General features: G+C 35.2%; 1 protein-coding gene across 9 annotated transcripts in view; it reads left to right on the plus strand.

Annotated features, from left to right (window-relative positions):
• Positions 1-15,090, plus strand: part of DLG2 (discs large MAGUK scaffold protein 2) — a 1,904,207-nt gene that overhangs the window by 342,167 nt on the left and 1,546,950 nt on the right. For 8 of the 9 annotated variants that reach the window (XM_036030125.1, XM_036030122.1, XM_036030121.1 and 5 more), the window contains one exon: positions 8,423-8,518. The exons of the other annotated variant lie outside the window; for it this stretch is intronic. In XM_036030125.1, coding sequence (XP_035886018.1) covers positions 8,423-8,518 — 96 coding nt within the window. The remainder of the gene's footprint in view (positions 1-8,422; positions 8,519-15,090) is intronic. 9 annotated transcript variants of the gene reach the window in all.

The raw sequence follows: 15,090 nt of genomic DNA on the forward strand, positions 1-15,090 counted from the left end.
TATTGAGCAGGGATTCTCTTATTCTTGGCATGGGCAGAGTAGGTGGTCAGTGTAGTAGATGCATTGACAAAATCATAAATTTAAATGAGGAAGTAATTCTCAGATTTCAAGTCCAGATTAGTTCTCATTCATTAACATTTTACTCTCTGGTTTATCATCCCACAGTTCTATTTCCTTTATTCAGATCACTGGTGGAATAAGATTTGAACTTCTGTAGTAAGGCTAACTTAGTTTTTCATATGCCTCATCTTTGTTATTGGTATTGAGGATAATGAATGATGATGGTGGTTTTTTTCTTTTTCTTTTCTGCCTTTTTTATTAACTGAATATTTATTGGAATTCCACTTTTATTACCATTATTAGGTATTCCCCAGCATGTACTATGTCTATTTTACTGACTGCTTTTAAGATTACTTTTTGTTAGCCCTGGCTGGCATAGCTCAGTGGATTGAGCGCAGGCTGGGAACCAAAGTGTCCCAGGTTCGATTCCCAGGCAGGGTACATTCCTGGGTTGCAGGCCAGACAACCGCACATTGATGTTTCTCTCTCTCTCTCTCTCTCTCTCTCTCTCTCCCCCTCCCTTCCCTCTCTAAAAATAAATAAATAAAATCTTAAAAAAAAGATTACTTTTTGTTTATCTTTGGTTTTCATTAACTTAACTCTGGTGTGCCTGAGTATAGTTTTCATTGTGTCTATCTTCTGTAGGATTTGTTGAGATTCTTTGATCTTTGAGTTTATGTTTTTCATCATATTTGGAAAATTTTCAGTCACTATCTCTTTAAATATTTTTTACCCCATCTTCTTTATATACTCTTTGTCTGTAACTTCAATTATATATATCCATGCTATGTATATTATATATTATACATATTGTAAATTTATGTATAAAATTATGTATTGCATATTATACACATTATAAATTTATGTAAATTGATATATAAATATGTATTAATTTATATATGATGTTAGATGATGAGTTGTTTTTCTGCAGGTCTTTTTAATTGTCTGTATTTTAGTTTCTCTCTATGATCATTTTCATTGCCTCATCTTCAAACTCACTGATATTTTCATTTGTGGTACCCAATCTCCTGTTAAGCCCATTCAATAATAGTTTTTTATTGTATATTAAATTTTGTAGATCTTGAATTTGTTTGCTTCTCTATTATACTTACTTTTTGCTATTAATTTTCCCATCTGTTCACTCAATATGTTAAACTTTTCTATTAAGTCCTTAAACCTATTTGTAATAGCATTTTTTAAAACTTTATTTGTTAATACTAGTATTTTTGACATATTTGGATCTGTTTGGGTTGATTTGGCTTTTCTCTCTTGGTTATTGGTCATTTTTTATGATTCATTGCATGACCAGTAAATTTTGATTACGTACTCAATAGTATGAATACTTCCTTTTGAGAATTTGGATTTTGCTGTCCTCCTTTAAATAGTGTTGTTTTTTGTTCAGCAAGCAGTTAATTTATTGACAGATGAATATAATAGTTTCACTGTTTGTTTTTAAAGCTTTGCTATAGCAGATCTAGAGTAGAGATTATTCTAAGAATAGGGTAACTCTCTTCCTAAGTCATGGCTTTCCAGTTCTTCCATTTGAATTCCTAGAGTATTCAAATGGAATACTCCTGAGAGGAGTATTTTCTCTCCTCTCAGATGGGTCAGATGGCATATTTCTCAGCACAGTGCAACCTTGGAAATCTCTATTCAGTTTACAGGTGCCCAGAAGCTATTTCATGTCAGGCATTGAAGACTTTTTCTCTGTGTACATGAAGCATTTTATTAGGCCAAAGACTTAAGAGAAATCTTATGCAAGTTTCCAGGGCAATTTCTCTTCTGAGATTTCTCTTTTTGGTATCCTGCTCAGCAAGTTTTGGCTCCTTTGCAGTTCTGAATTTTGATCTTACACTTTTGCAGCTCAGAGAGGCCACTGTTATTTATTTGGCCTCCACTACCTCCTCAATTCAGAAACTACTTCCTGGCAGAAAGTTAGAGAAATTGTGTGGCTCACCTTATATGTTTCTGTTTTCTCAGGGAATCACAGTCCTGCATGGTCTGTTATCCAAAATCTTAAGTATAGCTTTATCTATATATAAAATATATTATTTTATACATATATATTTTTATATATGTTATCCAGTTTTTGACAGTTGGTCTTATCCAGTGCCACATACTCTATTATGGCCAGAAACAGATGTCTTTGTCATTGCAAACCTTTAAAAAGTTTGGCTAACTACTTTATGGATGTGCAAACATGAGAAGAACCTTTTTGAACTAAATAGAGTTATTCCCAGGATCTACTGTTAAAGTGAAAAGAGCAAAGTGTCAAAGTATACCAGTAATATGCTATCTTTCATGTAAGAAAGGTAAAAAAAATGCATACATATGTTTTCTTTTTGTACAAGAGTCAAAATAGGAAGGACAAGTCGGACATTAATTATATTGGTTACCTAAAGAGGATAATTGTATTGGAATAAAAGGAATAGGGGAGTAACTCTCCTATGGATATCTCTTTTTTTGTATAGTTATTAAGACTGGGGCAAAGAAAGTACAAGGTGAGCCTAAAACATCTCACTCTGCCAGAATATAAGAAAGAGCTCAAAACCTAATAAAAATATTTCCAAAGGACACAAGAGTCAGTTTGAAGGGAATCCTAATGGCCAAATTTGGGACAATTTAAACAATAAAATAAATAAATATAGTCACAGATTATAGCCCCTATAATAAAATGAAAATTCATGAGTTCATATTGGTAAAATTGTGTAAATTGATGAATAAATAAATGAAGAAAAGAAAGTTCTTCTGTCAACTAACAAGTGCAGAAGGAATGAAGGAATTGGAAAACCACCACTGGCAACCTCCATAGTAATGATTTTGAACAAGAATGATCAATGAATGCTAAAATTAGTGAGTGGAGGTAGGTGGAATGCATGATTTTATCTAAACTGAATTACCTTTTATAAGATTCTTATTAATTACTCAGGGAAAATACTAGCTCCACAGTGGGGAAACCTACAGAACCACCTTAACCACGGGATCAAAGGTAACATCACCAGCCACTGGGACAAACTCAGAACGTGTGCTTACTGACAATAGCTTACTAAGAAGTGCACAAAATTCACTTCTGTGGTAATTTTGTTAAATACATAGAATCTGAATTTAATCATAAGGCAGTATCAGCCAAACCAAAATTAAGAACATTTGACAAAATGTCTGTCCAGTACTTTTCCAAGTACCAAGGTGTTAAAAGACAAAGGCAGACTGTGAATTGTTCCAGATTGATAGAAATTAAAAATATGTAAAAAAAATAATGTAATATGTGATCTTGTACTAAAATGTAATGGCATTAGTAGAATAATTGGTAAAATATGAATAAGGTATATATCAATGCTATTTCTTGATTTTAATAATTGTACTATAGTTCTGTAGTTATTTATAATGTTACCATTTTAGAAATGTATGTGAGGGAAACATGGTATTCTTTGTCCTATCTCTGCAATATTTTGTCAGTCTGAAATGATTTCAAAATGCATTTTAATATTAAGGAAATGATATAAACAGCAAAAGGCTAATATGTCTGCGTGATCTTAACTTTTTAAATGTTTCTCCCTTTTGATTCTTTTACTACTTTCCTATTATATCCCCTCAACCCTTCTTTGTCCTATTTCCCATGAGAAAATCTAAATTATTTGGTTTAACATCTAAGACACTTCTAAACTAGGTTTCTGCTGATTACCTTTTCTATTTTATTTTTTAAACTCCTTGCCTCATGGTTGAGCAATACTAGATAAATGCAGTTCTCCAATTGCCTCATTCTGTTTTATTGTCCCATTGCTCTGCTAATGTCTCAACTGGCTGTCCATGGCATTTTTTTGTATGTTTCTTTATTTCAAACTTGAATTCAAATGATCAGTTTATACAGTTGTCTCGCCTAATTAACGCTAACTTCCTTAATGGTCTGGCAGAGTTAGCATTACTGAAATGTTTATTGAACTGATCCTCTTTTGAATTTCCAGAGTATTTTGTCTCCCCTTTTTTTATGTCACTCATAGTCTTCTACCTGATTTTATAGTGACATTTGTATATATCTTTTTGTTTTTACACTAAATGTGTTGTTTCTGTTGTTTATGGACTACATGTAATAGAATCTGACGAAAGTTTGTTAATTCAATAAATAGACTGAGGACTTTTCTTGAAAACTGGTACTCTCTTAAGCTCTTAGGAAGTGCTTAGGAAGTGTTTGTTTCTTTCTGCAGCTTTTAAAGAAATCCTGAGGCCTTTACCTTCAGGATATATCTCATAATGGAGTTTATTCTTCTCTCAGCAAAAGAAAACAGCTTAGTTTAAATTCATCAGCTTGAAATGCTGAGGGAGAGCATGTAAAGCAGCAGCTTGTTTCCTGTAACACGAAGTATTCAGCCTCTCAGTTCTGCGGTTTGCAGTGTTGCTTATATCTGAAAAAGATGTTGCAAAGTGAAGTAAAACTAGGTGCTTTATAAATATAAAAGCCAGAAAATATTAATAGGGTTGGACAACTCCAGAGCACAACTGGGATATGCCTCTGGCTAATCAGTACAGTTCACAGTCACAGAGGATGCAAAGGGGCGGTGCTTCCCTGTGGCTGCATCACAGGGCTCATTGGACTTAACTTTTTGGAGTTTATAAGGCTTTTGATTCCTGACACAGATTTTGTGCACGATGCTCACCAGTACTAACAATCATTTTCAAAGAAAAAAATTCCATGTTTGGGCAAAATAGTGTAAGTAAATAAACAAATAAAATAAGTTAAAACCCCCCACACAATAAAGCTATAAAACAGTTAAATCAGGTGAGTGCTTATTTATCTTCCAAGAAGAGTTACAAATTTTAAAAAATTGCTAACAATTCTTTTGAATAGAAAACTTTTCTGATATATATATATATAATGAATCAGTTTAAAGTAAAGTTGGTAAATATTTATCAGGACACTGCGTAATGTAGTGTAATTAAGTAATTTAGTAAATATTGATGCACATTTATTTTTGTTGAGGCACATGAAAGATACAGATTGCCTTCAAAGAACTTAAAAATCTACTTGAGTGAATAAGACAAAAATAATCCAAAGTTCACTTTTCCTTTTGTTTATATTCTAAGTTACTCTTTAAAAGTAGGAGAATTAATCATTATTAAAAATGTAAAGCAGAAGTGTATATACTGAGGACATCAGAAATGAGAGCTCTCTGTCTATCTGAAAAAAGAGAGAGGATTAGTATAGAATTGGGAGAAGGGATGTAAATATATAGTCCTTAAAATATTGGGTAATGACAGAAATGGGGAACCCAAGAGTAGAAGTGGGTTCTGAGAGAAAATGATTCCATTTAGATGAACAGATTTGAGGTACCAATGTGATTTTTAGAGGAAATACAAGCAAGCAATTAAAAATGTAAGACCAGAAATTGGAGGAAAGATTCTGTAGATTTGAGTCATCTGGGAGTGAATATTCAGAGAAGTGACAGAGGAAAGGAATTTTGGAGAAACAGCTGAGCTCAGGTGCTACAAGGAGGAAGAAGAAATAAAAGGAGGAGCAATCAATCACCCTAAAATAGGGTGTCAACTAGGACAGAGATGTTTCCGAATACAGAGATAACAGTTTCAAGAAGGAGGAAGTAATTAATGATATTAAATGTTGGGGAAAAAGGAAGACAGTGAGGACAAGGAGGGCCTTGGTGAGTTTTAAGAGTGCATTCAGTACTCAGGAAGAAATGGCAGCATCCAGGGATTGAAGTGGAAGTCACAAACTGGCTGTCCTTACGCAGTCTCCAGCCTGAGTTGTTATTTTGTTTGATCTCTTGTGTTAGCTTACATGGTATTTTAAAATATACATACACTTTTTATCAACATTTAAAAATCAAGGTATTTTATGTCAAAGTTCAGACTTCCACACTCTTTTGAAAATTTTAAACATCTGGCAACAATGAATTTGGGTTTTCTCATTGCAACAGAAATGCTTGGTAATGACTAGAGGCTGAACTTAGTAGGTGGGGCACAAGCTCTCCATTTTGCCAAGCATCATCCATCTCTTCTTAAATACTTCTTACACCTGGCTCGCTTTACTTATTTTAAGCACTGGAAATCATTTGACATTTTGACATCTAGATCAGTCAAACTCAGATGTGTCAAAATCATACAAGAAACACAGATTGCAGGTCCCCACTCCCACAGTTTTGGGTACAGTAGGTCAGGTGAGAAGCCCAAGAATTTGTTTTTCCAAAACAAGTGTCTGGGTAATGCTGATGGTGCTAGTCTGTGGAACCACAGTTGAAAGGATGAAAGATAAGTGATCAGTAAGGAGGTGGAGCAGGAGTTTAGGGTAGTGGTTATGTGCATAGACTCTGTGTTCAGGCAGAACGAGGTTCTGTTTTTTCATCTAGGAAATAAGGATGACAGGTTACCTACTTCACAGGTTTCTGTTTCAATTTAAATGAGATAAATGAATATAGACTATCCATATCCTTAAAGCCCCTAGCTTATTATGACTTTTCATTAAATTATTCTACTGTATGGTTAGTGTTACAATTACTATGTCTTTTAAGAATATTGATTCTGTGAAGAAGGTTGGAGATAGATTGGTATTTTTGGAGCAAGAAAATCAAGGGTCTTTATTTATTTTTAAAAGAATGAAGTATAGAAGTGTAGAATAAAATTACTATTTCTGTGAGAGCCAAGTTGATTGGATGTTAACAGCGGAAGGAATAATGGTGGGAATATAAAAGCATAGAAAGCCAGTCAAGATATTGAGATTCTGGAGGCATACTGGCCAGAGCTGTGAGAACAACCTTGATTTCTGTTCCCTGAATGGAGGAACCACATCCATTTTCAGCTCTGCATAGCTGGACACAGCAGCCAAGTGGAAACAACTGGTTTCGGTTTACCTAAGCCATTAGTGAAGCAAATTTAGGCATTTAGTGTAAACCTCTGTGGATTGAGGATCCCATTGAGCCAGGAGCTGTGCTTCAGGGCATTTGGGGTGGAGGCTGCCTTTCTGCCAGAAGGTTCCAGTCAACCTGTTTTACTCATAAAGGCTCATTAATGGGTTCAGAGGACACATTAATGCTGTGATGCTGCAAAGTCGAGGGCGTGCCAAAGCTTGCCAAGAGCTTCCAGTATATCCTGTTGATTTGGACTCCACTTTAAGGATGCTGATTCGTGCATTATCTGACAACAAATTGGGTAAGGCCATATTCTTTTCAGTATTTAGAATCCAGTATGGTACTTAACCTCTTTGTTGAGGTTGAGGCTTAAAAAATAAAAAGCACTTTTTTTTCTTGACAGATGAGGGAATTTGCCCAGATTGCCCCTAAATTCTGTCAGTTTATTATCCACCCTGCAGGCTGAGTCTTCTGATTTGCCAACTACTGGACATCATCAATATAGCAACAACTTTGAACATCAGAAAGTAAAGCCACTCACGCTGAATCTTCATGGCAGATTGCAGAGGAGTTTAAACTTACTGGAGGCCTTGCCATGTGAATAAAACTTGGCCTTGGACCTGGAGTGCCTATGAGATAGAAAAAAGATATTGGAAAGATAACATAGCAAGTGCCATCAGTCAGTGCAATGGAGTTAGTTAGGTATAATGTTTGAAATAGCTGAGGCTAGAGGATCCAGAAAGTCATGTCTCTGTCAGCATTCTGTTCTTGTCACCATAACTGTCAAGAACTGTGAGGGGTCTAAGATTTTTACCCTTCTTGCAATCCAAAACCCTGCCATGATTTCATGGATGCTGTCAGAAGACTCCTAGGTAAAAAACAAATGGCTTTGTTATTTGCAACAATAGCAGTAGCCAGACAGCATTTTCTTGAACAAGTTCCTTAAGCCTTAATTCTTACAGGGCAGTGCCAACTGATACATTCACGTGTAGTAGAGAATAACCCTCAGTTTAGGGAACACAGCAGTCAATGAGCAAACATTATTTCTGTCATTTAAAGCTATAATTATACACTGATTCTTGAAAAGATATTCCAGAACAAAGTCACTCAATGCTTCTTGCTTGTTATGTGGGCTCTAGAGGGTACCACAGAGTAGAGATTCCTGCAAGTATGGGAACTCACATTAGATGCCATCAACCCTTCTGTCTTCATCTTCCCATCACACAACTTCAGGTTTGACCAGTTCATCAATTTAAATTTGAATAATCCAAGTTCAACACTCCCTGATGAAGCTTTGAAATTTATAAACTAACCTTTGAATAACTGTCCCATTTTCTGTTTTCTTTTTGGGTTAAACAGTGTATTCATATTCTAGAGCTGGCACAGGCAGTATTTAATAATATTCAGTTCTTAAACATTTTAATGTGCATGTTAAAAGTTTGAAAAATATTTAATTCACATTGCAAAAAACAAGTACATATTGATTTTTTTAAAACTTTGTTTTTTAGCTTACAGGTTGCAGTGGACCAAAGGAAAATGTTTCATGTATTGAACGAAATAAAGGCAATCAGTGTTTTGAAAATGAAACTGGCAAGAAGACCATTGTGAGTGTTAAGAGTGTTTTCTTTATTTCTATATTTAATGGGCAAGATATGTCTCATTCTCTGTGGGATATAATGTAATTTCTTGCTTTGACTTGGTCAGCATAGAGGGCTCCCCTGCTACTGAGCTGACATTGACTTTGTGTCATTTTGAGTAACTCTATGTTTTCATTTTGGAATTTTTGTTTTCTGTGTTTTGGTGTATATTCTTAAGTTGCAGGCGATCACACAAACATTTTATAAGCTATTTCATTCTTTCTCCTTCTATCTGGTTCAGATCTTTCAGGAAAACCCTCACACTATGAATGGTAGTGGTTATTAAGTCCTATTTTTTTTAAAATAGCTTTCTCTAAGCAATCTAAAAATGACTTTAATCATATATTTTGTGTATTTAATTAAGGCAAGAAATCAAAATTATTTATCTACAGGTCAAAGCAAGAGGAGTCATAGTGCTTGAGTCTATGGCAAGTATGTGTACTTCCAGGCACATACAAGTATTTTGCTAATTGATAACCTCAGATTTAACTTATTTCAGATTGATTGTTGGAAGATGACCCTTCTCTACTAGAGCTCAATGATATAAATCAGGGTTCGATTCTCCATTTTACTCATAAAGACACCAAATTTAATTATGAAGACAATAAAAACAAATTTTATATATATTATTTTCATAAAGATGGAGCATTTAAATCACATATAAAACTCTTCTGGGAGATTATTTCATGGACATCAAATTTATTGAGGTTTCTTGAAATATACCTTGAGTGATGTTTCTTGTTGTCTTTTAAATTTAGCCAGCAGAGACAGTCTTCCTTATGGCCCCATAGGCCTTCAAATTGCTTTCAAATATGGGGTGATGTATTACTAATATTCAAGGAGTGGTATATTTCAGTAAAGGAACAGACTCTGTGTCGATTATCATTTATAATCTGGACTGGTTTTCTGGCACAGCAAATTGATTGCATCTCCTGGTGTTGACTTGGCTTTGGGACTTGGACAAATTTCTGAGTCAGTCCCAATTATGAATTTTGATCACTGCTGTGAAGAATTTAGTTAAAATAAGAAATGTTTTATGGTGAATTATCTTTCCCTTTATAAGGAAACCATAGAACCCAGAGCCAAGTTTAACTAGACACCAGTTTATAGAATATGTCTATAAAAGACTATATTTTCGTCTGCTGAAAAATGATTTTGTTTAACATAGAAAGTGTTATTTAAACTATTTGAGATTGTTATAATGTGCTAAACATACTTCCAGGAGAGGAAGTCATCTACCTTGGCAGTGGCGATGCTTTTCTCCAAAAGGGGGAAAGGTGGGTGGAACATCCATACTGGACTCCTGAATACTTAGAAAACAAAATTTTAGACTTCCTGGATGTCCAAGAGAATATTTGTATTTTTCTTCCAGAAAATGAAGTCATCAGTCCTTATTAATAGGATACAAATTTGCCAACTTCTCAAGGAGCTAAATTAAATAAGTGCTGGCAAATATTAGGAAACTTGTGTTTTTATCATGGGAAAACATATTGCTAGCCTTCTAAAAGTTTTTAGTTTCTTTATTCTACAGGGTAGTTATGAGATCCTGACTGTGAACATGTTTAGTATTACTGGCAAAGAATAGATTTTCAGTTCATTGAAATTAACTGTAAGTCTTACATTTATTGTTATTGAAGTGGTGGACTCTATTAAAGATAATTATTAGGGTTTCCTTGGAGTTATGGCTATATAACATTACCTAGAGTCTAACATTATTTTGTCTAGAAAGCACTTGGTCAAGAAGAAACTTCTGCCTTGCTGATTTCTACTTGTCATTATTTAAAATTAGTTCTGGTTGAATTAAAATAAGCATCAGTGAGAATTTCTTAATAGTGTATGAACATAATATGTTATTGTAATTATTTAGTTCATAGAGAATTCTTCAAGGGATGTTGACAGTAAACTTCAAATCAGAAATCACAATTGTGTAGATCTGTCAAATAGAACACTAGACTCTGGTTTCTCCATCTTCAGAATTAGGGTATTAGAACAGATTATCCTAAGGATTTTTCCACATCTTAAGTCTAATCATTCTATGACAGTAACTGCAGACAATAATATATTGTATAGAGAGCCCACTGATATCATTAAAGTATTTTAGGCAGCAACAGTAATGAGCCCCACACAAATTTAGACTTAAGTGACACACATCTAGAACAAGTAGGAAGAGCTTCCTTAGGTAACATTAGGTTGAGAAAACTTCAACAACCCTGTGCTGTGGTTCTTGAAGTGTGTTCCCCCAACCAGCAGCACTAGCATCCTCTAGGGACTTGTTAGAAAAATCAATTCCCAGGTTCCTAGGCTCCATCCCAGACCAACTAAATCAGACCTGCTGGGGATGAGACCGAGACGTGCATGTAATAAGCCCTCCAAGTGATTCTCAAGAATGCTATAATTTGAGAACAGCTGCCATGTGCAGTAAACCACCAGGCTTCCTCTGGGGAGTTCACTTACCATTTCTCCTGTCACATACTTTAAACAAGTCAATTTAGAGAAGGCCCAGAAAGTCATCTGAAGATTTTTAAGTCAGTTAAGACAAATGAAATTGTATCATACATACTCTTTAGGTTCCTTGTTTGTGCACTTCTTGTTTGTTCACTGATCTGCCCGAAAAACTCTGGGGGCTGATTTTCTAACATCATTTTGAAACATGTGTCAATGTCCTGCATCGCTCTCTACCTTTGCTGAGTTGCCCACTTTTAACTATAGCTTAATTTATAACTGTCTTCTGCAAGCTCTTTAGCCAGGTGGGAGATGTCTTCCCTAAAGGATCTGATCCATAGGAATCAGAATTAGACATAAGTGTTGATGGCATTTCTTATGTGTCCAGCAGGGAAATTTTCCCACTTCTTTTTAAAGAAATACTTTAGCCAAATTTCAATATGTTTAGAGATGCTTTTCCCTTCACTGAGTCTTAGACAACTGTTTTGTGCCTCTTACAAGACAGCGGTTTTAACTGAAGACTTCATCTTGCTGCAGTTTGAGGGCCTATGGGAATCATGGCATTGACACTTGTTATATGATGTGGAAAACCCTGGATTTACAAAGGGCAGTACAAGTTGCAAAATTTGTTGTAGATACCTCTTCCAGAACTGATGGAATTATGTAAATCTAGTGAGAGAATTAAAATTTGGAAGATTGAAGTGAAATAAAGATACCATTGAGAATGTTAGACCTTTATTGATAAAGAAATATTTTGTTTAAAGTTGTTTATTTTTTATTAAATTTATTGGGGTGACATTGGTTAATAGAATTATATAGGTTTCCAATGTACAATTCTTTTTTAATAAATATTTTATTTATTTCATTTTTTTAGAGAGAGGAGAAGGGAGGGAGAAAAAGAGGGAGAGAAACATTGATGTGTAAGAGAAACCAGTTGCCTCTCACATGCCCCCCAACCAGGGACCTGGCCCATAACCCAGGCATATATCCAGACTGGGAATTAAACTGGCAACCCCCCAGTTCACAGGCCATTGCTCAACCACACCAGCCAACGCTGCAGTGTACAATTCTGTAACATGTTATCTGCATATTGTGTGGTGTATTCACCATCAAAGTCAAATCTCCTTTGGTCACCATGTATTTGACTCCCTTTACCCTTTACTACCTCATCTCTACCTCTCTATTCCTCTGGTGACCACCATATTATTGTCTGTGCTTATGAGTTTTTACTTGCTTATTTGTTTTGTTTGTTCATTTGTTACTTTCAGTTTTATAGCCCACTTATGAGTGAAAGCATATGGATCTTGACTTTTTCTGTCTATCTTATCTTGCTTAGCATAATATTCTCAAGGTCCAACCATGTGGTCACAAGTGGCAGTATTTCATCTTTTCTTTCTTTTTTTTTTTAATTTTTTAAAATTTTAATCATTGTTCAAGTACAGTTTTCTCCCTTTTACTCCCAGTCCAGCCCACCCACCCAACCCTCCCCACTTCCCTCCCATTACCACCCTCCCCCTAGTTTTTGTCCATGTGTCCTTTAAATTTGTTCCTGTAAACCCTTCGCATTTTCCCCCTGAAATTCCCTCTTCTCTCCCCTCAGTTCACTGTCAGCCTGTCCTCTTTTTCAGAGTCTTTGGTTATATTTTGCTTGTTTCTTTGTTTTGTCGTTTAGGTTCCTGTTAAAGGTGAGATCATATGGTATTTGTCTTTCACTGCCTGGCTTATTTCGCTTAGCATAATGCTTTCCAGCTCCATCCACACTGTTGCAAAGGGTAGGAGCTCCTTCTTTCTTTCTGCTGCATAGAATTCCATTGTGTAAATGTACCACAGTTTTTTGATCCATTCATTTACTGTTGGGCATCTAGGTTGCTTCCAGCACCTAGCTATTGTAAATTGTGCTGCTATGAACATTGGGGTGCATAGGTTCTTTTGGATTGGTGTTTCAGTGTTCTTAGGATATAGTCCCAGCAGTGGAATTGCTGGGTCAAAAGGCAGATCCATTTTTAGTTTCCTGAGGAAGTTCCATACTGCTTTCCACAGTGGTTGTACCAGTCTGCAATCCCACCAACAGTGCACTAGGGTCCCCTTCTCTCCACAACCTCTCCAACACTTGTTGTTTGTTGCTTTGTTTATGATGGCCATTCTGACTGGTGTGAAGTGATGTCTCATTGTGGTTTTAATTTGCATCTCTCTGATAGCTAGCGATATTGAACATTGTTTCATGAGTCTTTGGATTTTCTTTATGTCCTCCTTGGAGAAGTGTCTGTTCAAGTCCTTTGCCCACTTTTTAATTGGGTTCCTTGTCTTCTTAGAGTGTAGTTGTGTAAGTTCTTTATGTATTTTGGAGATTAAACCCTTGTCTGAGGTATCATTGGCAAATATGTTTTCCCATACAATTGGTTCTCTTTTTATTTTGATACTGTTTTCTTTAGCTGTTCAGAAGCTTTTTATTTTGATGAGGTCCCATTTGTTTATTCTTTCCTTTATGTCATTTCACCTTTTCTTATGGCTGAATAGTATTCCATTGTACACATGTGCCAAATCTTCGGTACAAATCTTTATTCAATCATCTGTCAGAGGACACTTTGGCTGTTTCCATGTCTTGGCCACCATGAATAATGCTGCAATGAATAGAGGGTACATATATCTTTAAAAATAAATGTTTTCAAAATTTTTGTGTAGATACCCATAAGAGGAGTTGTTGATTCATGTGGTAATTTTATTCTTGATTTTTTGAGGAACTCCCATACTGTTTTCCATAGTGGCTGTACCAATTTAATTTCCCACCAGCAGGTATGAGGGGATGTCTCACTGTAATTTTGATTTGCATTTCACTGATAGCTAATGAACCTGAAAATTTTTTCATATGTCTGTTGGCCTCTTATATATCTTCTTGGGAGAAGTGTCTGTTCAGGTCCTCTGCCCATTTTTTTAACTGGATCGTTTTGTTGTTGAGTTGTGTGACTTCTTTATATTTTGAATATTATCCTCTTATTGGAGGTGTAGTTTGCAAATATCTTTTCCCATTCCGTTGGTTGCCTTTTAGTTTTGTTGGTTGTTTCCTTTGCTGTGCAGAAGCTTTTTATTTTGATATAGTCCCATTCATTTATTTTTATGTCCTTTATCTTTGAGGTGAAATTTATAAAGTCCTCTTTAAGTCTAAGGTGCATACGTTTAGTACCTATGTTTCTTTTATGAAATTTATTATTTCAGGTCTTATATTTAGGTCATTGGTCCATTTTGAGTTAATTTTTGTATATGGTGACAAATAGCAATATAGTTTCTTCCTTTTGCATGTGGTTTTCCAAGTTTCCCAGCACCATTTACTGAAGAGCCTTTTTCCCCCTCTGTTGTATGTTTTTGGCTCCTTTGTCAACATTTATTTGCCCTTGTGGGTTTATTTCTGGGCTCTTAATTCTGTTCCATTGGTTTCTGTGTCTGGCTCCTCATTTTTATTTTATTTTTATTATTTCCTTTGAACAATTTAAAATAATCCTTTTAGGGGTATGTTCTGTGTTAAAATAAACCTAATGAACTAAGGTAAAGTTTGAAGATTTGGTCTTCCAGAGTTGTACTGAGACCATATGAGGATTTTTAACAAATCATAGAGAGAAGAGGGAAATTAAGAAAAAATTGACAGAATTTGTGGCTAAGATTAAGAATTGGTGATATCAGAACAAAAATGGGAATATTTAGATTGACTGTAGATAAATAAGGTGACTTCACTGATTACATCTTAAATCTGAGATAATAGTGGGGCAGTTAGGAAAAAGTATTTTGAGAGGAGTTGCACATACTGGTTGAGAGCCATGTACAATGTCAAACTCAGGATAGTGTGATAGAGCAGAAAGAGCAAAAAAATCCAATCAGAGATCAGATTTTGTAGATGGGATCTACCAATAATTATTCATGTGACCTTGAACATATTAAGTTGATCTCTATTTTTCATTTGTAAAGTGTAGACAACACCCATTGTGCCTATCCTGTAAGTATGTGGTGAGAATCAAAGGAAATGTTTATATTATAAAAGGACTGACAGCTAAATGCTCTGGTTATTGCATACATTTGGAAACATAAGAATGCCTCCAAAATGACTC

Source organism: Phyllostomus discolor, chromosome 6 (assembly GCF_004126475.2).
Source record: "Phyllostomus discolor isolate MPI-MPIP mPhyDis1 chromosome 6, mPhyDis1.pri.v3, whole genome shotgun sequence".
NCBI lineage: Eukaryota > Metazoa > Chordata > Mammalia > Chiroptera > Phyllostomidae > Phyllostomus > Phyllostomus discolor.